Here is a 24610-nt window from a genome sequence, read left to right on the forward strand (position 1 = left end):
GCTCTTGAGCCCAGCAGAGCCTGGCTCAGTGCAGGAGGTGGCTGACAAGGGAATATTCCTGCTACCGTTTGATGCTGTTTTGTGGCTGCTCTAACAATCTCCAGCTGTAGAGAGCCCAGAATGTCCCCATTTATAAGGGAGTTTATAAGGGGATACAAGTTCTTCCTGCTGCTTTATGAGAACATGGAGGAATCCCTTAAAAAGACATGAGGGTTGTGTTTTACACACTTCAGTCCCAATGTTTCATTGACAGTGTGTTTCATTCAGAGCTGATCCTGGAAAGGAACCTGGCTCTGAAGGAACTGGCCAGGCAGGAGCTGGCACAGCCCTGTGCTGCCCAGGCCAGGCAGGAGCTGCTGAGCCCAAGGGTTGTTGATCAGAGCTCTCCTCTGTGTCACAATCATGGAATCACCTTTCATTAAATAATGTTGAGTCAAATGTCAGCAGGGGTGGATTTGTGGGAGTAACTGTCATGGTAATAATGTGCCATTTAGCTGGAATGTTTTGTAACCCAAATCTTTATCCCTGGCTTACCTCCAGCAGAAATTAAACCCTGGTTGTTTGCTGTCCATCCTCTGCCCCCTCAGTGGATGAGCAGTTGATTTTGTTGATCACTTTAAAAACAAAAAGCTCTGCAACTGTTAATGCCTTCATTGCTGTTTGATGCTCATTTTCCAATTTCATCTTACTCCCAAGCTGTGATGGATTTTGACATGGTCAAATAAAACTCAAATTAATTGGATTACACACTCCACTGGGGTACCTTTCCTCCTGAACATGAGTAGAGTCTCAGTTGTTTTGTTTCAGGGCTGTGAGGAGGGGGAAGATGAATGGGTTTAGAAACAGCAATCAGATAAATACCTGTTTGCATTCAGGTTTTAGGCACAAAATGTGGTTCTTAGAGGGATCTGGGTTGGATCTTGTGCTGTCCTGCTGCCAGGAAGGCATTGCAGAGGTATCCTGTCATCCTTGGCAGCCCAAGCCATTGCACAGTTTCCCCTGGAACTGCTTTCAAACACCTGCCTTGGAAGTCCTCTCTATCACTGCTCCAGAAGCTGGGAAGGCTTCAGAAGTGGCTGCTGAAATTTCTGGAGAGTTCACCTTCTGAGCTTTGGGCTGGACTCTGCAGAGTAAGCAAACACCCTTCTGACCTTCCTGGTGTCACTTGGCATCTGCAGTGAGACATTCCCAGCCTTTTCCTGCCCAGGGTTCCCCTGAATTTTACTGTGATGAGTTACAGGGATGGCTGGAAGGAAACACGAGTAAGCTTGAGGTCATGGGCAGGAGGAGGTGGACGTTATTCCTTTATGGCACCTCCAGCTGTGGAAAATGTGGGGTTTTCAGAGGGTTTGCCATCCTGGTGACCAGGAGCCAACATCTTCATCCAGGTTGAACAGGAGATTTATTGTTGATCCTCTAGCAAAGGGTCAGGACAGAAAGCCTTGGTAGCACCAGGATGTGGGGTTCCTTGTTCTTGTGCTTGTTTTGTGGCATTGAATTTTTGCCCCAGGTTTCCACAACTGTCCCAAAGTGTTGTGGGGTACTCAGATGAAAGGTGCTGCCATACAGATCCCTGCCCAGATTACAGCTGTGCCACAGTACAGGTCCACAGGGAGCAGGGTTGGAATATGGTTTTGACATCGCAATAAATACTGAGGGTTGCTTTTTTATTTATTTATTCTTCTCTCTTTCTTGGTTTCTGTGTCAACGACCTTGGTAGAAAATTCTTTCAGGGGCAAACAAGGATCCTCTTATCAAACTTCTCTGTGGCTCACAGAACTCGCTGTAAAACCTCTTCCACAGCAGCCTTGGAGAGCAAAACAGGTGCTCCAGGAGCCCAAATTCAGCATCCTGCAGCACTGCCCGCAAAATCCACCCTGCAGCGCTGCCCGCAAAATTCACCCTGCAGCACTGCCGGCCCAATCCACCCTGCAGCACTGCCGGCCCAATCCACCCTGCAGCACTGCCGGCCCAATCCATCCTGCAGCACTGCCGGCCCAATCCACCCTGCAGCACTGCCGGCCCAATCCACCCTGCAGCACTGCCCGTCAAATCCATCCTGCAGCACTGCTGGCCAAATTCACCCTGCAGCACTGCCGGCCCAATCCACCCTGCAGCACTGCCGGCCCAATCCATCCTGCAGCACTGCCCGCAGAATTCACCCTGCAGCGCTGCCGGCCAAATCCATCCTGCAGCGCTGCCGGCCCGCGGCCAGCAACGGGCGCCAGAGCACCGCGGAGAGAGCCGGGCTGGGCTCGGGTCTAACTGAGATCCTGGCTGGGATCGAGAGTAATTGTGATCCCGACTAGGATCGAGTCTAACTGTGATCCTAGTTGGACTTGAGACTGAGATCCCGGCTGGGATTGAGTCTAGCTGTGGTCCTGGCTGAGCTCAACACTGTGATCCTGGCTGGGTTCAACACTAACTGAGATCCCGGCTGGGCTCAAGTTCAACTGTGATCCTGGCTGGGCTCAAGACTGAGATCCTGGCTGGGCTCGAGTCTAACTGTGACCCTGTGTGTGACCCTGCCTGTGACCCTGCCTGTGCTCTGTTGCAGATGGAGAAGCCCAGCTGGCCTCCACCGTCATCGACACCATCCTGGCAGGGCTGCCCGGCCCGCGGGGAGCCCCGGGGCCTGTGGGGCCACCAGGTGACACCCGGGGCTGGGCCTGGAGCTGGGCCTGGGAATGGGCTCGGGGCTGGGCTCAGGGCTGGGCTCGGGGCTGGGCCTGGAGCTGGGCTCAGAGCTGGCCTTAGGGATGGGCCTGGAGCTGGGCTCAGAGCTGGCCTTAGGGATGGGCTCGGGGCTGGGCTCAGAGCTGGGCTCGGGACTGGGCCTGGAGCTGGGCTCAGAGCTGGCCTTAGGGACGGGCTCGGGGATGGGCTCAGAGCTGGGCTTGGAGCTGGGCCTGGGACTGGCCTCAGGGCTGGCAGGGCAGGATGATCCAAAGCCCCTCTGGTGGAGAGTTGATGGTCTGGGGGTGTCTGCAGGGAAAGGGAGGGCTCCTCACTGGCAAGAAGTAACTGGGTTTTTATCTGTTGGTAGTGGCTGACTGTTTGACCTTTACATCTTGAGAAAGGGGCTGATTAAAAGCTGTTTTTAAAAGTAGGTTGTTCAGTGAGTCCTTCCTGAGAGCAGAGCTGTTCTCCCCCTGCTGCAAACCTGTCCTGTCACTGCAGAGCTGAACCAGCCAGGAGCTGGCCAGAGGCTCTGTGATGGCTGTAAAGACTTTGGAGCCAGTTTGAGCAATTGCAAATTTTCACCAGTGTAACTGAAATCAGAATCTGAGATGAAAATTCAGTGACAAGCCTTCTTTCTCTCTGTGCTGATGGGTGGCTTAAATGATAATATTCCTGCAAACATCAGCACTTCCCTGTATGATGCATATTTAGGAGTCAACTCCCATTAGTTGCAGAAAAGGCTTCTCCCTTCATTATGAGGGCCTTTCATTTATCCTTCAATTCCTTTATTCTTTGACTTAAGCATTTGTATGGTGCATTAATGATTGAGGCTGATTCAGCTGTACTTTGTGTATAATGTCCACATTGTTTCATCTCAAGGGTTGTGACAACTAAAGCAGAGAGGAGTATTGCTAAGTTCAGGCTAAGCAAATATCCCGTCTCCCATCTGCAGGTATAATTTAACAGCTACTGTTGAGATATAATTATTTTTTCAAAAGGAATGAATCTGTTAAGTCACTGTGTGAGACAAGTTGACCTGTTTAGATGGTGCTTAACTCATCCTGGAAGCAGCTCTCCTGTGGTACAGATTTTAAATTAATTTATTGCCACTGCAGTGAGTGAAGACCAAGAGAGAGCTTTGCTTTGCCCTGCTCAGCCTCTCCTATCTCTGACCAAGTGCAGCAGCCCTGGGGCTCCCCTTGCCACCTGAGATTGTTTCAGCACCTGCAGTGTCTCGCTCTCATGGAGCTGTTCCATGGATCCAGTTTAAGTTTCCTCAAAAGTTGCATTTTAAGGAATGGAAATGTGGATGTTACTGACATCCTTCCTGCCTATTTTCACCATTTTTTTCCTCCTAGATCTCTAACATCCCCCCTAGGATGTGTTCTGTCAGGATGTGGGTATTCAATAATCCAGTGTTTGATGAAGGGTTCTCATTCCTTGGGAGACTCAACAAAACATGAAAAATGTGCATGCCTTTGGAATTTAGGGTTCTTCCTCCTAAATTTCCTTAATATTGTCTCCAATTATGATTCCCACCAGGGCCACCAGGTGCTTCAGGACCCAAAGGGCCCCCAGGACCCATTGGAGCCCCTGGATCACAAGTAAGGTGCTTTGGTGCTTTGGGGTGGAGGGCAGAGGGGGGTCAGGGGTGAAACATCATCCCATGCACAAGGAGGGAAAGTAATCTTAGATCTGCTGTTTTGTTCCCCATGAAATTCTGTGATTTAATTCCTTTTCCAGTGATTTATTTCCTTTTTCTCATTCTGGATTAAGAGGTTGAAATGGTTGTGCTTTCCAGATTTTCCCTTAATCATAACAACACACTGTGCTGCTGCTGTGTCAAAACATTTCACTGTGGCCTGAGTTGATGCAAAGGATCTGACATGGGCTTTACTAACACAGTGATAGAAAAAACTCTGCATTTCCTGTGGAACACATAAAAAGAACAAAAATGCATCAATGGGAATTCACCAATTCACCAGAGTGAATGTTAAGCCTACTTTTTCAGACATAACACTTTCTGTTCAAGAAAAATATCACAAATTCCCATCAGTTTGATTATTTATTGATACAAACATTGTGGAGGGGGGAGATAATAATGGAGTGGGAAAAACTCACTCCAAAGAATTTATGGTAGAAGAAGGGCACAGTACTCACATGGATGGAAAAAGCTGATTAAATGGAAAGAAGTGAAGTCATGAATAGGGAACTGCCAAACTTCTCAAACTGTGGTTGGCTGATACAAAGGGACTCAGTTTTGGGAAGAATATTGCTCAATGTGGAGGTAAAAGAGCAGCATCAGATTTTTCAAAGGAATCCCACATGGCTGGAGAGCACAGAGAAAGGTTAAGTAACTTTATAGAGGGATGTAACTCAGATCTGGAGGTTTGGAACTGAAAATAAAGATTTTTCCTATGTGTTTATTAACCACTTTGAAGAAGCAATGAACTACAGGTTAGGGAAAGTTTGCCAGTGTAGCAGAATCCTTTCAATTAGGAAATACTCTGGAGAACAATGAGAAACTCCAGATAGATCCAAACACAGTGAGAGATTTGGCAGCCAAATGACAGATGCAGTTTAACATCATTAAATATAAGGTAATTCACAATTCATAAGTAGATTCTGCAGCAGAGTCTGGCTTTTTGACATGCAGCACACACTGTAAGCCTTTTATTTTTTTTGCAAAACTGTGGAATTCAGTGTTCTTGAGCATCCCTGTCTCACCACACAGCAAAGGATGCTTTGGACACTTGGGCTTTGTCCATGCTGCATGTTTGACATAAGGCCAAGCCTGGTCTGTGCCCTACCTGGTTTGGCAGCCCCAGGGAAGCTCCTAAGCCAGGCCTAAGTCTCTGAATGCTTGGTGGGGCTGGCTGCAGGCAGGGAACAAGGTGCTGCTGGTGAGCACTGCTGGCTCCCAGCTGGAATGGCAGAGGGCTCCTCATTTGCACCCTTAAATCACATGTGTGCCACCTCCTTGGGTCTGAGCTCCTCACAGCAATGCTCCTCTCTCTGGGCCCACAAACCCCATTTCTCTGGGTGCTGATGTGGGGATTTGTGGGGCTGTTCCCCAGGCTGGCTCAAATCCCCAGCGGCCTGGAGGGGAGCTCCAAACTCACTTCTGCAGCCTCCAAGTCACTTGAGGTGGAAAAAAAAGCATCTTGTACGTGGCTGTGGGGAGAAGCAGAGCTGACAGGCTGAATATAAACAAACAATATTGTTCTCTCATGGTCTGGTTAATAACTGTGGCTTCTCTGGGTGGATAAGTGAAGAATTTGGATCGATTTCTGCATAGCAGTTCAATTAGTAGAAATCTGGAGACTGTGCCCTTCTTAGCCATTGGTGACTGCTTTATAGATTTGTTCAACCCAGGGAGTAAAATTATTAGCAGAGATTGGGCTTAATTTCAAAATTGTTTATTAGGGTGAGTGAATGGCTTCAAAATAATTTCCACTACACAATCCAATTAATTTTCAGGTATGTGTGCTTGCTCCTGCCACCCACTGAGGCAATTAAGAAGTAGGGGGAAGCAGTGGGGATTTTTAAGTTAAACACAGTACCTGTGTATTAATTTCTTCTTGGTAACTGAGAACAAGAACTGTCCTGTCATACTGACCCCAAAAAAATGTTACATCAGGGGCCTGCAGTGCATTTAAAGAACCAAATTGAGGGATCTGCAGAAAGTGCAGGGCTTGGGATATCTGCAAACAGAGCTCCTGTTGTGTGTGCTTGAGGGAAAAAGAGAATCCAGCCCAATTGCTTAATGGGTGTATGAGGTTTTCAGGAGCTGAGGATCACTGGGAAGTGTATTCAGTACACCTACACAAAGGCTGCACAGTAGAAATTAATTCCTTCTCATTCTGCATCTCTTCCAGGGCTTGCCAGGATCTCCAGGACAGCCTGGACCAAAGGGATCCAAAGGAGACCGAGGAGAGAGAGTAAGGATTTACAGGCACAGGGAGATCCCCACAGCATCTGGGGGCTGTGCAATTATACACAGCACAGCTCTCACACATGCAGTGGGACCACAGCTACCACCAGCTGTAAATTCAGAGTTTCTGGGGTTGAGGTTTCCTCTACAGAGAAAAAGTTGAATGCCTTGCAAAGTCAGGTGTTCCCCAAAGAGATTAGCAGATTTCCTAATTTAGATTTTCTAATTTAGATTTGTTGCCCCAAAGAGGTAGCAAAGACATGGTGGATAAAGGCCTGTGGAAACCAACTTTCTTCCACCAGCCAAATCTGTTTAGTGTGGGGTGTTTTGAGAGGTATAAGGCTTTAAAAACTCACCAGATTTTCCTCAGCCAAAGTCATTCCCCAGGTCTAATGATGTTCTTAACAAATTTGGAATACTGAAGTAATGTACTTAATGTTTTTGTGTCTCAATCTTTAGTGGGCTGTCCAGTACTGATAACTAATCAGGGTTTGAATGTTAATTCCAAACTGGTGAAGTTTAGGAACTCCAGAGAAATAGAATGTTAATTCCCAACTGGTGATGTTTAGGAACTACCAGAGAAATATCTGACAAGGGTGTAAATGTGTCAGATTCCCAGCCCAGCATTCAGGCACTGGGAAGGGTTTGAAAGTGGCATTTGGACTTTTGGCTGCTTCTGTCCAGCTGAATTGCCAAAATATCATGGTCTGAAATCTCTGTGTGAGTCTGGGAGCACAAAATCACTTGGGAGTGGAGTGGGTGGAGAAGGATCATCAGCCCTAGGTCTGAAATGGGCACCATGGGCTGTGGAGAGCCACTGAGACCCCAGCATGGAGAGGGCCAAAGGAGGGGACAAGGACAAGCAGGAAAACCTTGTTTGGTTCCTGTGGAGTGATGGATGGCTGCAGTGGTGGCTGCACTGCCACAGCTGTGGGAGAAAAGCTCCTTTCCCTCCCAAATTTCCTGTCCCACAGATGGGGTGATGGGGGCTGCAGGTGTGTGATTCCCCCATGACAGAACCTCCTCTGCATTCCTGCTCCCCTTCCAACCCAGCAGAGCAGAGGATGCCTGAAAGAGCCAGGACAGGGAAATGCAGATCAGTGAGCTCCAATGTGCTGCCTTCTCCAGTTCCTGGGAATAACCAGCCACAGACAAACTGCTCCTCTGTGCAGACTGTGCAAGGGGCTTGTTTCACCCCTCCTGAGGCACCAGGAGCAGCAGAGATCTGAGGGTGGGGCACATCTGCCTTTGGAAATCTCTGTTATAATTTAGTTTTGGGTGCTTGGTCCTGTTCTTATGTAAGAAATCATTTGCACTTCTCTGAAACACAGAGTGACTTTTGGTCATTTTTTGGTAACATTTTCCTTGTGCAGCTCAGCCAGTTTGGGCATGACTTGGCTTTACAAATAGATTGCAGACTGATGGAGTTCTGGGACTAGAATTCAAGATTCTGGTAGAGAGCAAAACCTGAACTGATTACCAACTGCATCTCATTGCCATTCAATCTTTATTTTCAGCTAAAAAAAAAAAAAAAGAAGGGCATGGTGTGTGGCAAAGTGTCACATTTCCATCCAGGAAACAGATAAAACTCTTCCTTGAGGGTTTATTTAACATTTTGCTGTAGTTTTTGGTTGACCATACTACTAATATTACTACTAATATACCATATTATTACTACACTTATTTTGAAACAAAATCCTGTTGCATTGTGTCCATTCACTCCTGACAGATCCTTTAGAATTTGGTTTTGTTCCCTCCTTGCTGGGGATTTAGAATTGTAATTCTCCTCTTAGGTTTGGGACAAATGAGATTTTCAAATATCAAAATGTCTTGATAAATAGAAAAAAAAAACCCAGCTAGTGTGGAAAGGGAAGCTGGCAGCTTTTCCTGTCAGAATTTCTGTAGGATGCTCTGTGTGCTTTTTGTCTTTTGTGAGTGTGGCTTTGAATGCTGGTTTTGACAACTGCATGCTGCAATTTTGGGTTTGGTGGATAAAAATGAGGGCTCGAGCAGAGGAGCTGTGCAGCTGCAAAGAAAAGCAGAGGGGAGGGGGAGGTTTACAACATCTACTGAGATTTGAGGAAATGTTATTATACATTCTTCCTGCTTAATCTGGGAGAGAACAGATGTGGGAGAGACCTGCAGCAGTCAGACACAGCCCCTGGATGGCTCAGCTCTGTGTGCTGCTCACGCTCAGCCTCTGCTCAGCCCAGCCAGGGAGGCTCCCCAGCATCTCCAGGCACTCTTCAGAGCAAAACCAGGGAGGCCTGGGATAAAAGATATTGCCAACATCCAGCCTAAATATCCTTTGATCCCCTTTAAGCTGATAACATCCTTTCTGTTCCTCCTGGACTTGGAGCACAGGCTGTTTATGTATTTTCAGTCTGTTGTTGTGCTCCTCTCTGAGATTTTTCCTCTTGCCTGTGCAGAATCCAAGTATTTCCCTTTGAAGATACTGGGAGCACCTGACAGACTGGGCTTTTCTCCCTGTCCATAGGGGTCTGTTCCTGGTGCTGGCAAGGCTTTCCATAGGAATGAATTCCATGGGAATGTCCTGTAGGTGCCCCTTGGTTTTATATAAATTTGATGGACACAAACCCAGCAGCTCTCCCTTTCCACTACCATATATGTATTTTATATATATATATATATATATATATACTATAATACCATATATTATATACTACATATACATATATGTATAGATTTGTACATATATTTGTACATGTACATATATGTATATATTTTTGGGGAAAAAAAGGATGGGTTTGTTGCTGTGTGTGTCTACAGGAAAGAGCCAGGGGAAATATGTGGCTGTTTCATTAATGGATTTCTATGAATGCTTTTACATTTTGCCTCTTCTTCCCAAGCTCCTGTTTTCTCACTAAATAACCTGTAAGTGCTCTCCTGGTCAGGGATTCTGCCCCGCCCCAGCTGCTCCAGGGTGGGAACACTGGGGAGGAAAAGATGTTCAGTTCAACAGCATTTCATTCTGCCCCAAAGCAACACATACTAGTTCAAACTGTTTCTCTTAAAGAAAAAATCAAATAATTTTTAAAAAAAGAACAAAAGCCCGTCACTGAGAACAATGTGAAATTAGCACAGCAGGAGAAAGAAACAAACCAACCAAAATATTGTACCTGTGTTTTGATCAGTAGCTGTGGGGTGTGTGGAGCAGGAGCAGATTAAATCAGGGCTTGGTGGGAGTCCTGGGCTCTGTTCTGGCTGGGGCAGCATCACTTCTGCCAGAGAGAAGAATGCAGTGTCTTTGTAAGGACCCAATCTCCAGCCAAATTCCCTCTTGCTATAATGTGACTGACTGCTGGAAAGTTCAGAAAACCTGCTAATCGTTTTACAGAGAGGGCCCTGAGCTCAGGAGCTCTGTATCCAACCAGCTCCTCCAGAGCCTGATGGGATTTGGAGCTGATACTTGACAGAAAACCATAACCCCCTTTTGCTGTCTCTAAGTGATAATGTCAAGGGAGAGGAATTTTTTATACACATTATCCTAAGTGTAAAGTTTTTTTTTTCCCATTAAGCCATCTTAATTCCACTAGTAAAAATTACACTGTGTTCTTGTCAAGTGGCAAAGCATCTCCTAATGACACTGCCTTTATTTCCAACAGGGGCAAGCAGGTCTGCCTGGAGAGAGGGGCATTAAGGGACTGCCTGTAAGTGCTGCACTCCTGGGTGGTGCCAGGCTCAGCTGGGGCTGGTGCCTGGCACTGCAGGTGCCACTGGAGCTGCTCCAGAGCTGAGCTCTGCTGGCTCCAGCTCAGACATCTTTTCATGTAAAATCCTTTCCTTTGGATTTTTTCTTTCTGAGAAGCTGAGAGGCCTCAAGAAAGAAAATGTAAACAATGGTTATCTGCTGCTGTGGAATGCAACAGGTGCATCTGTGATTGGCCCATGTTGGATGTTTCTAATTAATGGCCAACCACAGTCAGCTGGCTCAGGCAGAGAGCCCGGGGTAGCTGCCTTTGTTATCATTCTTTCATTCTTTTCTATTCTTGGCTTGGCCAGCCTTCTGAGATGAAACCTTTTCTTCTATTCTTTTAGTATAGTTTTAATGTAATATATATCATAAAATAATAAATCAAGCCTTCTGAAACATGGAGTCAGATCCTCATCTCTTCCCTCATCCTAGGACCCCTGTGAACATGGTCACAGGCTCCAGCTCACACATTTGTTCCAGACACCCTCACCTTAACAAATCCCTGTACAAATGAAGCATTCCTGGTGTAAAGCACAGTGCTGATGTGACCAGGGGGGATCAGGGGGCTGGGCTGTGCCTGCAGGTCCCTCTGGGCACTCACAGCAGCTCCTGGCACCAAAGGTGGGCACAGTTAAACAGCTCAACGTCCATCAGCTGCTCTCAACTCCCTCCTGCACCTCAGCTGGCCAAGCTGAGCTGGAAACTCTGTAATGAGGTTAAGAGATGTGTCCAAATGATTTTTTGGCAATACCTGGACAGATGCCCAGAGGAGATGTCTGCACTGGCACATGTGGCCAGTGGAAACAAACCCATGGTGATGAAGGTTGGCTGACAGAGATCTAGTGGAGAAAACTGGGTTGTTTTTTTTTTTGGCTGGCAGGTTCTAGAGAAGCCCCAGAGCCTCTGGGAGGGTTCTCATCTCTCTTCCTTGGTTCCACCTCATCATTTCATACAATTCACACAACATTTTCCTTGGTCCTTCTTCTCCTGTGCTCACCTCTGCTTTGCAAATGTCTCAGGGATGTCCAAATTTGAGGAGCCCAAGCCTTTCCACTCTATTTTAGATTGTTAGTTTTGTTTTATGTTTAGCTTAGAGTGGTTGAATCTCTCCCTGTCATCTGCTCTTCAGAAAGTGCATGAACCTCCTGGCTGGGGGAAACATGGGAGCAATGTTCCCAGCACAGAGAGATCTTTGTTCAAGAAAAGCTTAATGAGCATCTTCAGAGGCAGAAAGGGATGTGACTAATTAATGAAAGCAAAATGGAGGGGATTTCTGTTCTATGGATTTGGGGGGGAAAGGAGCAATTTTGGGGGGAAAGGAGCAATTCATCTGAGAGCATAGTGAGATGTCTGTGGCCGTGCTGGGGCAGGCCATGGCAGTGGCTCCTCCTGCAGCTTGGCCACTCCTGGACAAGCTCATTTGTGTTAGAAGTGCTGGTGACCTCCTGGGAAGCTGACAGGAGCCAGGGCAAAGCTCAGGAGAGCACTTTGGCCCTTGGCATGAAGGTCCATGTGTTTCCTGCTGGTGAAATGCTGCTTTAATTTGCTCCTTTGGTGGGGAGGGATCCAAGGGCCCCTGGAAGGCTCGTCAGCCACACGTAACCAAATTTCCTTCCTTTGTTTCAGGGTGAACCAGGCAAGAAGGGTGAGGAAGGAGACAAAGGTGCTGATGTAAGGATGTGTTTCTATTGTTTTACTTTTGGTTTTGTCACTTTTCTGTCCTTCAACCCTTTGACAGGTGGGTTTGGGGGGCCAGAGGGTGAGTCCACAGTTAAATGTGCAGAGCAAGGGTGCCTTGGGTTTGAATTTATTGTGTGCCAGAAATTCTGGTCTGTGAGGTTTCCTTGGCCATGCTCTCACCATGTTCTTGAGCACCTCAGTCAGAGCAGGTTGTTCTGTCACATGGAGCTGGTTGGGAATTGCTTCCCTGTTGTCCCTCCCAGCTGCTGAGGGACAGACTCCCACAAGAGACCAAACTGCAAGTGCAGAGCATTGGAATTCTCACATCTCTGCTCTCAATCCCTGAAACACTTCCCAACATCTCTTTGGCCCTTCAAGCTCACACCTAAGGTGACAAGGACAACAAACTACAGCTTGAATGTACATGAGGAGCTCGTTGAACAGGGATTTCTCCTGCACTCCTGCTTTTGCATCTTTTAATTTTTAAACATGCTCACTGCAGGGTTTGGTGCTATGAAAGTGACATTATGGACAAGAAGCCTATTCTGTAACATATTCCAATGTTTGGTTTTCTTTCTTGCAGGGGGAAGGTGTCCAACAGCTTCGAGAGGCTCTGAAGATTTTAGCTGAGAGGGTATTGATCCTTGAGCACATGATAGGGATTCATGGTAAGCACTGCTAAGGTTTTCCTCTCCAGGGAACCAGGGCTGTGCTCAGTATTGATGGTTAAACATCCTCCCACTCTCCTGAGCTCTCTGGTGTCTGTTCAAGCCCCATTTTCAAAACTAGGTACAATGAATTAGTTTTTAGTTGAGTTCCAGCAGCTGAACTATTTCTTCTGGCTTTCCAGTAGCAGGTGAAATGACCCTTACAGTGATTTTTGTTACAGTTCAGGCAGCCAAGTCATGAGCAGCAGCTCAAGCCATGAGGCACAGATCATCCACCAGCTTCCCACAGAGCTGCTTGTTCAAGTCTTTAGGCCAGATCATTTAATCCTGTTAACAGCATCTTCCAAGTGACTTGAACACCTCTGAGGCCCTTGCTTTGTGCAGCACCAGGTTTTGCAGAGAAAGCCCTGACAGAGCTACCATGTCACCCTGAAAATCAGTGATCCCTGAGCATTTTGTGGTCATAACTTACATGAAACCTATTTTCACAGTCAGATTTAAAGAAAGTCCCACATGTTCTACATTCAGATAGATTTTTGTGATCTCTTGAGGCTGTTGGCTTTCCCATCACTGGTACAGTGTGTACATCATTCCTTAAAGAATGATCTCTTCCCTTAACCACAGGATGGTGTTGGTTATTGTTACAGGAGTTGGTTATTGCCAGGTTGTAGCCAAGGATCAGTTAGTTCTCTCCCAGCTGCCAAAACCTTCTGTGCCAGAACAACAAACACCTTCTGTGTTTCAGAAACAGTTAGAGGCAAAATGTTTGGCTCTGCTATCCCAGCCCGTGAGTAGCAAACCTGCTCCATAGCACTGAGCAAATCCCAGAGCACTTTTCTGTCCTTGAAACGTGGAACCTCAATCCTGGCCTTGCTTGTGAGCCCACCTCACACCTCCCCTCAGACCAGCATCCACCTTTATTGGGATGTGGCCTTTGAGGATTGATTTAAGCTGTGGGAATGCTAAGCAGCTGAATTGCCCAGCAGTCCTGACAGTGCCTCACTGCACAGTAATTCCATCCCAAGCACTGCAGGCAGCACCTGGGGATCCCAGCCCTGTCTGGGGGCAGCAGAGCTGGGATGGAATTGCTGCTGGACCATTCCAGTGCCAGGGCATGGCTGGGCTGGAGCCTGCTCTGCTCTGTCACTATAGGACACAAAACATGACTTACACACACCGCTGTTCTCAAGGTGAAAAAAGAGAAGTTTATTTTCTGGCTCCAACATTTATAGTTTTCTAAAAGTGACAGTGGATTGGAGGGTGACAGTGCCACCTCTCCAATGCCACTGGACAAACCAACAGTCCATCAAATTTCTCTTCTTCCATAAAAGAATACAAAACAATAAGATATTTACAAAAAGTATGTGAGAAAGTTTGTTACAAGAATGTAAATTTCAGAAGGCATAGAAAATCTTAAAAATTCAGAGCAACACAGCTCAGTGGCCTCCTGCCCTTGGAGGCTCCAAGTTCTATTTCCAAAAGCAACAAGCAGCAACAGCATAAGATTTTTGGGAAACCCTGAATCACAACCCCATGATTCAGCCACACTCACCCTGACCTTACCTCTGCTCTAACCCTGCTTCACTTCTCATTTTCATTCCAAGGGTAGAAAAATGTATTTTTATATAATTTGTATAAAAATGCATAAAAAGCTACTTTGCTTTGAGCTGGTGGAGGTACCAGGGAGATGCCCACTGGATTTCCTGGGCAGCAACCCATGCCAGCTGGGGTGATCTCCAGGGAGGAGGGGAAAGGGGGGTTCCCTGGATGAGTCCATTAGAAAAAGGGATTTACAAGATCCAGGGTCTGGGCCTCCTTTGGCTTTTACTTTGTGCCTTTATTTATAGTGGTATAAAGCAAAAAATCACATCCTTAGGGATCTTCTGTAGACCCTGGGAGTGGGGTTCACACACCTTGCCCCAGCAGAGCTGCCTGATTTAGCTGTTTTTCACATTCTCTGTGGAAATACAGCAGCAGCAAGGCATGTGCTGCTGTTACTTTGAAACAGTCATTTCAGCAAACCATTTGTATTGATCTGTTACTGCTTGGGATGGAGATGAGTTATTTACACCCATGTGTACTTCTGTACCAGTGTAACTGCATCAGCAAAAATGGATGTTTTTTAATTGTGCACTGTGCTTAGGTCATATTTAAACACCTATATTGTATGACTTTAGGGGTTTTCTTGTCCCATAAGTATTGATAATTGTGTTCCTATTCTGTGCTTTTGAAATAGTTCCATTCTTTCACTTCACACATATTTTAGGCCCTAAAAAATACTGTACTTGGAAAGTAAGGCATATTTTCCTTGTGCAATTATATTCATCTTTGTGTTTATGGTTAAAAAACTCCAACAAACAAAGAGAAAAGACATTAAATAACAAAAAATATTTTCCTTGAGCACAGACCTCCCTGGACTGAAAGGCACCACAGAGGTTTAAATCACCCAGCACCAGTTCTCTGGTCATGCTCCCAGTGTAGGTGTTAAGGATTTGACCACAGCTTCTGGGGCAGCCCAGCTTTAAAACCCCACTCAGAAATGCCAATCCCATGCTCTCATTTTCCCAAGAATCTTCCCACTGAGTGTGGTTTCCAAAACCACAGCCAGCCAAGCAACAAGGCAAAACATCCCAGCAAACAAAACTCTCCTCTGCCCTGGGAGGGCAGCTGGAGCTGACCTGGCCTGGGAGCTGCAGAGAGCAGCCCAGCAGGACACAGCAAAGCCCAAATTGTTTGGCAGGGTTTGGTGCCAGCAGACAGAGCCCAAATCCTCCAGCAGCCAAAACCTCACTGGAAACAGAAACGCTGCCTGGTGGGATCAAACCAAGGCTGGCACGTTGGGCTCCTGGCAGGGAAACACAAGCACCCAGCTCTGGAGGCAGAAGGAAGAAGAAATTGGGGCAGTGGAAATGATGAGGCAGATCAAGCCACCAGCATCTGTTGCTGAAGAGTGGCCCAGAGCAGTGTACAATGAATTTGTCCAGAGGGAAGAGCAGGAGGTTGTTACCTGGAGGTGCTCTGGCAGCAGGGACAGCCACCATCCATCCCCAGCATTGTTGCTGGTTTGGCTGCAGCCCAGGGTGGGCCAATCCTTCCATTCAATCCTTTCAGTGCCTCCAAATGTCCTTTACTAGGAGTGAAATGGTACTTGAACCCTAAGAGCATCAGTGCCCACTGCCCACCAGCTCATCCTCCAACACCAGGGGTCTGTGGGCAGTGCTGAGTAGCTGCTGCAGCCCAAGCAAATTCATAATTAATATAAGAACAGTGTCACCATGATATTTTCTGAAAAATCCCTTTGCCAGGATTTCTCCTCCTGGGAAGCTGAGAAGCCTCAGAAAAGAATGAAAACAAAAATTATCTGATTGCTTCTCCTGTGTTTGCTGCTTTGGAATGTGGTCTGGAGAATGTTTACCAACAGGTGCATGTTTGATTGGTTTCATGTGAATTGTTTTAACTTAATGACCAATCACCATCAGCTGTGTTGGACTCTGAGGAGTCAGTCTTGAGTTTTTATTATTCATTCTTGTTAAGCCTTCTGTCTGTATCCCCTCTCTTTCTTTAGTATAGTTTTAGTATGATATGATATGATATGACATGATATGATATGATATGATTTATATATATCAGCCTTCTGAGAACATGGAGTCAGATTCTCATCTCTCACCTCATCCTGGGGACTTCCCAACCACAACAGAACAGCACTTTAGGAATGGAACTACAGAGGAGAACAGGCCCTGCAGTAGGAGCACTCACCCCAAAGAGCTCAGGCAGAGCAGAGGGGAAACATCTCATGTAGAAGAAGTGTGGTGGCAGCAAAGCTGTAGCTCCAAAGCTGCTTCCTGCATGGAGAGCAAACAGGAGGGAGATTGTGGGAATCCATAAAATTCAGAGGGTTTTGGGAAAGCTGCAAGAGGCAGGCCTCAGAGACAGCAGAACTGTGAGTAGAGCTAAGCAGCAGCCATGAGATTGGTCAGCAGAAAAATTATGTAAAAAGTAGAAAAGTAAGGACAAATAGAACAATGGTCTGTGTATTAACACTTGGCTAGAATAACTCCCTAAGCTGCAGAAAAGTTTATCTAGTGAGATATTAGGAAGTTCTAAGCCTAATAATGGAGCTCTGTGCATTGTTTTAAGGCTCACAAGCAGATATTGTATTCAAAATAAGCAAGCATTGTTTAACCAAAGGCACGTGTGCTTATAGTGATTAGATAGAACTACTGTCAATGTGCTTTTGCTTTGTGTGATTGGCCAAAAAACTTTTAAAGTGAGTTGTAACATTGAGTTCTTTGTCTGCTGCCTGGGATGTGAGCTGATGGAATCTTCCCATTGCCATAACCATGTAATGAGGCTGATGCTGGGAAATCAAACAGCTCAAGGCACGTTCCCAGCAGTCCGGTCCCATTTTCCCATTTGTGCACAGCCCCTGCCAGCAACAGGAGCACACTGCTCCCACAAGAGGAACCACTCAGAAGGGCCCACGAGTGCCTTCCTCAGCCTCCCCTTTTAAATAGTGCTCTCCCATGACTTTCTCTCCTTACAGACTCTTTGTCTTCCATTGAGCCAGGCTCTGGACAGGATGTGATCCCAGGCTCCCCCCTGAGAAGCAGCATCAAGATCAAGCGAGGAGGACCCCGGCAGCCCCAGGCCCACCAGATCCTCTCCTCCCTGCTGGATGATGCTGAAGCCAGAAGGAGAAGCCACAGGATGAAGTAGGAGCATCTCTGTGTCCTCCCTGCCTGTTCTGCAGTTCAAGATCCAGTACCCAGTGCTGAATTGCACCCTGCAGATGAAGAGGGTGGGAGGCTGCAGTGTTGGTGGCTGGGTTTCCTTCCCTGGCCAATTCTGAGCCCTGGTTGCAGGGAATGACTTATCCATAGCTCAGAGAGGGTTTTGAGAATGTTTTCCTTGATTTTGTTGTTTTGCCTTTGGAATAGCAGTTGTCAGGTGTCTCAGAAGCTGCCTACAGGAGTGGCACCTCCTGGCTGTGCCTCCAGGGTTTAACCCTGCCCTTGTTCTCTCCCTGCCCTTGACAGTCACTCAGTAAAGCTCTGCTTAACTGGCCAAGCCCACCCATCCCACCCAGAGCCAAAGCCAAGCCTCAGCCTTGTCCATTGCTGCAGTTGGAGACATCTGCTTTTATTTCCAGCATGACCTGCAAGGATTTCTTTTAAGCAAAGAACAAATTAGAATACAAATTACATTTAAAAGTATTACTCTGAAAATTCAGGTGGCTCTCTGGATTTTAGCAACAAAATCCTGGCTTTTCATGTTGCTAATTGCCTGTGAGTGACATTATTTCTATTTGTGGTTGGCTAAACAAGGACTTTTGATGCAAATGTTCCTAGAAGCATTGGCTTTCTGTCTATCTTCAAAGAGTTTAGACTATTTCTGTGAAAACATAGAGCAGTTTGCATGAGATATGATGGAATTGTGCAAGAATTTTCCCATACTGTGTTCAGCTTGTGCATACATCCAGAGATAATTAATTTAAGTGGTGGCAGTAGCTATTCACAGAAAAGGATATTTTGCAATAGTTTCTTAATCCTACAGCAATCAGGAAAAATGTTTTCACAGTGTTTTGTTTTAATCTTGTGAGTAAATCCTCGCCATTTAGATCTGGAGACAGTGTAGGAGCAAACCACAGCCTAGGGAATTAGAGTCTTGTCAAGAGCTTATCTGGCGCTGGGAGTTACATACAGAGTCATTTTCCTTTTTGCAATAACTGGTTATTTTAGGGGAAGTACCAGCTTCCAGGTTTAAGAAGTTGAACCTGCCCTTCAGTGACAAATGAATCACTCCACCTGCTGTGCTAACCAGGTCAGACAAGCTGATGTCATCCATGTAGACAGTGATTTTTGTTAGAAGGGGGAGGTTAATCAACAAAACTGACTGGACTGTTTTTTGTTTTTAATTCCCACATTCTGACAGTTCTCAAATTCAGCCCAGGACAAAAGTGAGCAAATTGAGTTGTGTTATGGCCCCTGTGTGTCTGGTTCCTGTGCAGAACACAGCTGTGTGAGCACGCTGGGCTGCACTGCTGCAGTGTTTCTGTCAGGGGCTTTCCAAAGAAAACACTCTGCAGTCCCTGATCCAGCACCCCAAGGGATCTTCCCAAGGCAAAGCCCCCTGGAAATGAGGCTAAAAATGGATGAGCTCTGCCAGCCCAGCATCAGCCCCACATTAAACTGACTGTCCATAAACACTGTAAACATGGTAGTGTGCTACCAGCAGAGACAATCCCAGTCCTCCCTCTGAAGAACCTGGAATTTCCACAAATTAGCAGGTTTCAGGCTCCTCCAGAATGGCTGAACCCACCATCCCTTGACTTGGCCCTGCTCCTCAGGAACCCAGCCATGCCCAGGCAGGTGAAATGGCAAAGCTGATCTGAGCAAGCATCAAAACTTTGCTTTTACTGCTGTGCAGCTGAACAACCAGCTGTGCTGGAGGCAGCAGGGAGGCAAGTCCCTGCCCTGCTTTTGCATCCTCCCCCTCCTTGGTCAGTGCCAGCTGTGGGGCTCATTCAGCCCACCTGGCTCAGGTTGTGCTTCTGAATGATTGAATTTCCCAAGAAACAAACCCAGAGCTTTGCAGGAGCCTGGGGAGGTCCCTGGCTGCACTCTGAGTTACAGCTGTGGTGTAGAGACAAGGAAATGAGTAAAACTCAAGTCCAGCAGGTTCTTGAGCTCAAGGAGCCATCCTGTATCTGCAATCCCTTTGGGAAAAGGAAATAAAGCTCTCTGAATGCATCTTGGTTTCACCCCCAGCACTAATTCTAAACCCAGCCTTAACTCTGAGGATGTCTGTGGCGCTCTAAGAACCCAAGTCCCTCCTTCACTACTGGCAGGGCAAGAGTTTTGTTTGTGGCCAGCCAAGCAAGGTTCAGCCATGGGAACATTCTTGGAATAATCATTCCATCTGAGAATTAAATGTCCAAAAACAAGGATGATTCCTGTGCAGGAATTGAGAAGTACTTGGTTACCTCTGTGGTAAATTGGGACTATCTTGGTCTGGATCACATGGACACTCCAAGACCTCACTGGTGGCTTCCAGGAGATAAATCAGCCAGTTGGTGTTGGAAAACCAGGCCTGGGGAGTGAGGAGAAATCTCAGTTCAGTCTAAACTCCTGCTCTGGGCAGGCTGGTGCCAGCTGTAGTTGAGGCCACAGGAACAATCTGTGCTCATGGCAACTTCAGGAACCAAGCCCAACCAAAGCAATCTTTAAAAGGGGAAATGGGGAAATTCAGTTTCACTGGTCCTGTAGCTACAGGGTTGAATTTAGGGAAGAGGGAATACAATGAGGCCATTTTTACTTCCCTGGCATTTCAGAGGCTTCTCACTGAACTGGAAGAGAAATCTTTCTTTCTCCAAATTTGTCTTCTGAATTCAAAGTAGTGCTTTAGTCACTCACATTGCTGAGGCATTCATACTGACATGGATTTGGAATTTTATATTATTTAAAACAAATTACTGACAAGATGAAAGGAAAATTTAATGGAAGTTGTTTGCAATTAATCCTGCCAAGTCAATTGTCAAAGGCTGTTCAGGTTTGGGTTGAGACCACTTTAATTATTGATAGTATGAGCTATGTAATTTTTTCTCTTTGCTTTGTTTAGCCCCATCTCTCTGATGAGGTGCTGTATCTTTAAATGGGGGACAGCAGGATTATACCAGATGGACTTTCTCTCTCTGCTGGGGTTTCACTCCTCTCCACTCACACGAGGGCTGCACCACACTGTTGTGCCACCCCACTTTAATGACATTTAAAGGTGAGCACAGCCTCACACACTGACACTGATGAGACTGATGACCAAGCAAACCACTCCAACCACATTCTCCATCATGGGCAGATCCTGAGGTTCATTTCAGCCAGGCCATATAATGCTTCTTGCCATGTCTATGTAACTTAGGGGATTTATTTGGAACGCGTGCTCATTTAGAAATATATTTTAATTGAAATGTTTAGTGCTTTATCTTACATACATACTGTGCAATACCATAGTGTGTTCTTTTCCTTTTTCTTTTTTTTTTTTCCCTAAGACTTTTTTGAAATTCCTGATGTTTGTTTGAGCTCCAGTGTGTTTTTGACTTGGCTCAGCTGTGGTAGTAGTAGTGTTTTCCTTGCCCTGAGCTAACCAGAAGCAGCACATTGCACAACAAAAACCCTTTGCAAGTCATGCACCCTCACATTCACCAGCAACCTGCAACTCCTGGGAGGCAGGGAATGCTCCTCTCCAGAGGGTCTAATTTGCACTTACTGTAAGGAATTGCTAGCAACCCAGGGAAGCAGGATTTAACTAGAGAGAAGAGCCCTCACCTGCTCCCACCAAACTCCAGAGTCATTTTGTCATCAACTTTCAAAGGAACAGGCCTTAAAAATCAGACCCAGCCCTGGAGCAGCACATGCTGGTGCTGGGTGGGCTCTGCTCCAGTGTCTGCCATGAGCTGCTGTCACACGGGACCCTGAGCACTGTGACAAAGGCTTCCAGAGACAATCAGCTCCTGGACTTCCCTCCTGATGCAATGATTGCAAACCCATCCTCCTCCAGGTTTACACCTTCTGTCTGACTCCAGATGACATTCCACTGGGGGTGTAGGGGTTAAACTACTCAGAGGCTCTGTGATTTCTTGGTTTCCTGTGAAACCAAGGCATTGAAAGGTGCTATAATTGTTCACGAGGCACATGCCCAGCCACAGAAGGAAATGGTAACTTCTTCACCAGTTATTTTACACAGTACCTTTTTTATTTATATCAGTGTGTTTTGTATGTGTGCCAATGGTCCTGGCTTCTCTGCTGGGGATCAGCTTTACAACCATTTGGTCTTTTATAGGGCAGCCATAGGCAGTATCTTGCAATCACGTGTAATTTCTTAACTTAGAGCAAGAATAAATCTCGTCTGACAGGATGAACTCATTTATGGCAGGCTTTAATGTTTGTTGTAAACACAACCTGTTTGTTCCACCTCTTGCATGGTTACTTATCTGTTTTCATATTGCTATGTTATTGTTCAAAATATCTATTTCTCTTTATTTGCTATGGGGTTTGTTACTGTATATGGAATGTTTTGTATTCAGCATTTTCTTACGGAGCAGAGTGGGAACAGTATTCAAGGACCCACAAATACCAAAGACCTTTCATGTAATGCACTGAGAAATAAACTTACTGTAAATGAATATCATGTCAGCTGTCCTCTATTTATGAAATTCAGAGCAAGTTCAAACTGCAAACTCCAGCCTGAAATCAGGGCTTTTCCTTCCTGACATCTCAGCCTTCTCTTTGGGAAAGCTCCTTAGGAGGGCTCTTAAAAGTAAGATGTGCATGAAGGCCCTGCTGTGGGCTGGGGGGGCAAAAAGGGCAAAAAAGGGCAAAAAGGGCCTTTCTTGCCTAAAACCAGAGCTGGGTCTCCCTGTCCTCGGTGGCACTGACTCCTCTGCAGGAGCTGGACAGAGAGATCTGTCTGCAGGACACACAGAGCCACCCCTCAGCATCGCCAAACACAGGGACACATCCCAAACACAGGGACAGATCCTGCCCTCTGGGGAGGTGTTTTAGCTCCTCAGGCAGCCTCTCAGGTCACCTTTGAGCACCTTGCTGTGCAATGCAGAGGGAGGCTCTGCCCAGACCTGGCAGATTCCTCCTCCAGTTCCTGCTGGAATTTTGTGCCAGGGCAGACCCAGGGATCCCAGCTCTGCCTGGGCTCAGTGAGGGCATTCAGAGGAAAGGAGGCTGCAGCAGATTGTGAGGGGGGAACAAGCCAGACAGAGAATTGTGCTCTGCCCATCAGTGTAAATTCAAATCTGCTGATATTTGCAGTGTTCCTCACTTCCCCAAAAGTTTCCTCCCAGTACAAGGAGGTTGAGTTGGCTCAGCTAAGACAGCAAAGGCGGCCCAGGCCCCCTCCCTGACATCCCCTGACACCTCCTGGGTATCTGCCCCCTCCAGCAGCCTTTGGGTGCTCTCTGAGTGAGCCTCTGGGCTTGTGCAGACCCCCAGAGTCACCTCTTGTGGCAATTCAGACTGCCAGATGATGATGTGGGCAAAGCCCTTCTTTTAACCTTCCTGCTCTGGGAACAGCTACCCCTGGAGATCCAACACCTCTGTGTTGGCAAAGGGAGGCTGGAGGGGAGGGCCTGGGCTGTTTCTGTCACAGATGTCACAGCTCTGGGCTCTGAACTTGTTTTTCATATCCCAAAGAAAATGAAATATGTAAATCCCAGCCAGTTTTTCCCCCTCCTGATCAGACTACATTGCAGAGATGCAGATACCAAAGTGCAGCAAAGGCTGAGCCTTGTAAACACAAAAATGTCCACAGAGTGGAGGTCTCTGCTTCACAGGGCTTTGTGCATCACTGATGAGGACATGCTCAAGGTTACTCCATGCCAGACATTCCCATGCAGCACTTCTCTGGGTCTCTCAGGGTCTATTTATCTCAGTTTTTGAGTCCTAACACCTCCAACTCCGATGTATTTATCCTTGCAAAGTCCTCTGAGGGGAGGCAGCTGTGTTAATCACCACTGTACAGATTGGGAGTTGCTGGATAAAAGGCTAAATTAATTTCTTGGGACATTTGTGGCTGTGCTGGTCTGCCAGGCACCAAATTAGCATCAGGCCCATGTTGGTCTCTGGGCCATTATGGGCACTGATTGTAATCACAGCAAGGGGAACTGACTTCTCCTGAGCTTAACACAGCCCAGGAAAATCAATGGCAGAGGGGAACACATTGAACTTGTAGCAGGAGCTGATTAAAAGAAAACTATTTATTCACCAACAAAACACAGCTACTCTTGGAGTTCACTGCCTTAACTCTTCATTAACCTCATGCTCAGCAGCAAGTGGCTCTTGAGCCAGCCAGGCACTGGCACTGTGGTAAGAGTGGCTCTGGCCATGAATGCAGTTGGAATTGTCTCCACATTCCAGCTTGGGGATGGGGAAAGCAGTGAACATGAAACAGGAACAAACTCACCCTAAACTTCCCATGCAACACTATAGAAAAACAACTACTACACTGTGTAAAGGAAAAATAAGCAGGGAGAGCATTTTGCCTTATTTACCCTCTAAGAACAGCTCACCAACACCAGTGACAAGCTCCTTCAAAGATGGATTGGAAAAAATATGAATATTCCAGACTGAAGGATGTCATTTGCTTGGCATCAAGGAGAGCTGGGAGCTGATCAGGCCTGATTTGTTATCTCTGAGCCTTTTTGGGAGAGGCAGGGAGAAACAGGACAGGTCTTGTCCCTGCTCCATCCCACTTTTAGGACAGGATCAAGCTCCCTTGGACAAAGCTGGTGCCATTTTTGGACTCCAGTGGGAAACTAAACTGCACAAACTGTATAGCATAGCAGGGAAAGGTGTGTCAGCCAAGATGGAACTTGTATCAGTGATGAGAATTAATTGCTGGAACACTTTGCCAAAGGATGTGGTTGAGTTTGCACTCAATAAAGTTTTCAAATTTATGAGAGGTCTTTCTCCTCCTAAATATACATATATATGTATATATATATATATAAAAATTAAAAAAAAAAAATCTATCAGAGAGAGGGATGTGAGTGATGTATTCAGCTCAAGGCACATCCATCCAGGGGAGCCCTGCCAGATGCTCAGACTGGTGGATCTGGTGACCACCAAACCCCAGCTGCCCATCCCTGGCACAGCTCAGCACTGGATTTGCTGCTCTAAAGCCTCTCTACAAACCACCAGGGCATGGGAACAGGGTCCTGGCAGCATCCCCTGGCAGCCCTGAGCTCCCCCAGCTGATAAACCTGCCTGTGGGAAGGGAATGTCCAGGGTGCAAAACCAGCATCCAAATTTTGGCTTGAGCCTGGACACACACCAAGGCGAGCCAGAGGTGCCCCACTGGCCATGGGCTACCATGGGAGCAAGGAAAGGGTCAGAGAGCCCAGAAGGGACCTGTGGCAGCACTGTGCCA

General features: G+C 46.7%; 1 protein-coding gene across 6 annotated transcripts in view; it reads left to right on the forward strand.

Moving 5' to 3' along the window:
- The window catches only part of COL26A1 (collagen type XXVI alpha 1 chain), a 169602-nt gene extending 147748 nt beyond the window's left edge, over nucleotides 1-21854 (forward strand). For 4 of the 6 annotated variants that reach the window (XM_063173885.1, XM_063173888.1, XM_063173886.1 and 1 more), the window contains 7 exons: nucleotides 2558-2650; nucleotides 4225-4286; nucleotides 6561-6623; nucleotides 10243-10287; nucleotides 11958-12002; nucleotides 12595-12679; nucleotides 17223-21854. In XM_063173885.1, coding sequence (XP_063029955.1) covers nucleotides 2558-2650; nucleotides 4225-4286; nucleotides 6561-6623; nucleotides 10243-10287; nucleotides 11958-12002; nucleotides 12595-12679; nucleotides 17223-17395 — 566 coding nt within the window. In that variant the 3' untranslated portion in view covers nucleotides 17396-21854. The remainder of the gene's footprint in view (nucleotides 1-2557; nucleotides 2651-4224; nucleotides 4287-6560; nucleotides 6624-10242; nucleotides 10288-11957; nucleotides 12003-12594; nucleotides 12680-17222) is intronic. The other 2 variants (XM_063173887.1, XM_063173889.1) reach the window with 2 other exon arrangements.
- The last annotated feature ends 2756 nt before the right edge of the window (nucleotides 21855-24610 follow it).

This window comes from Melospiza melodia, chromosome 21, assembly GCF_035770615.1.
Source record: "Melospiza melodia melodia isolate bMelMel2 chromosome 21, bMelMel2.pri, whole genome shotgun sequence".
Taxonomy (NCBI): domain Eukaryota; kingdom Metazoa; phylum Chordata; class Aves; order Passeriformes; family Passerellidae; genus Melospiza; species Melospiza melodia.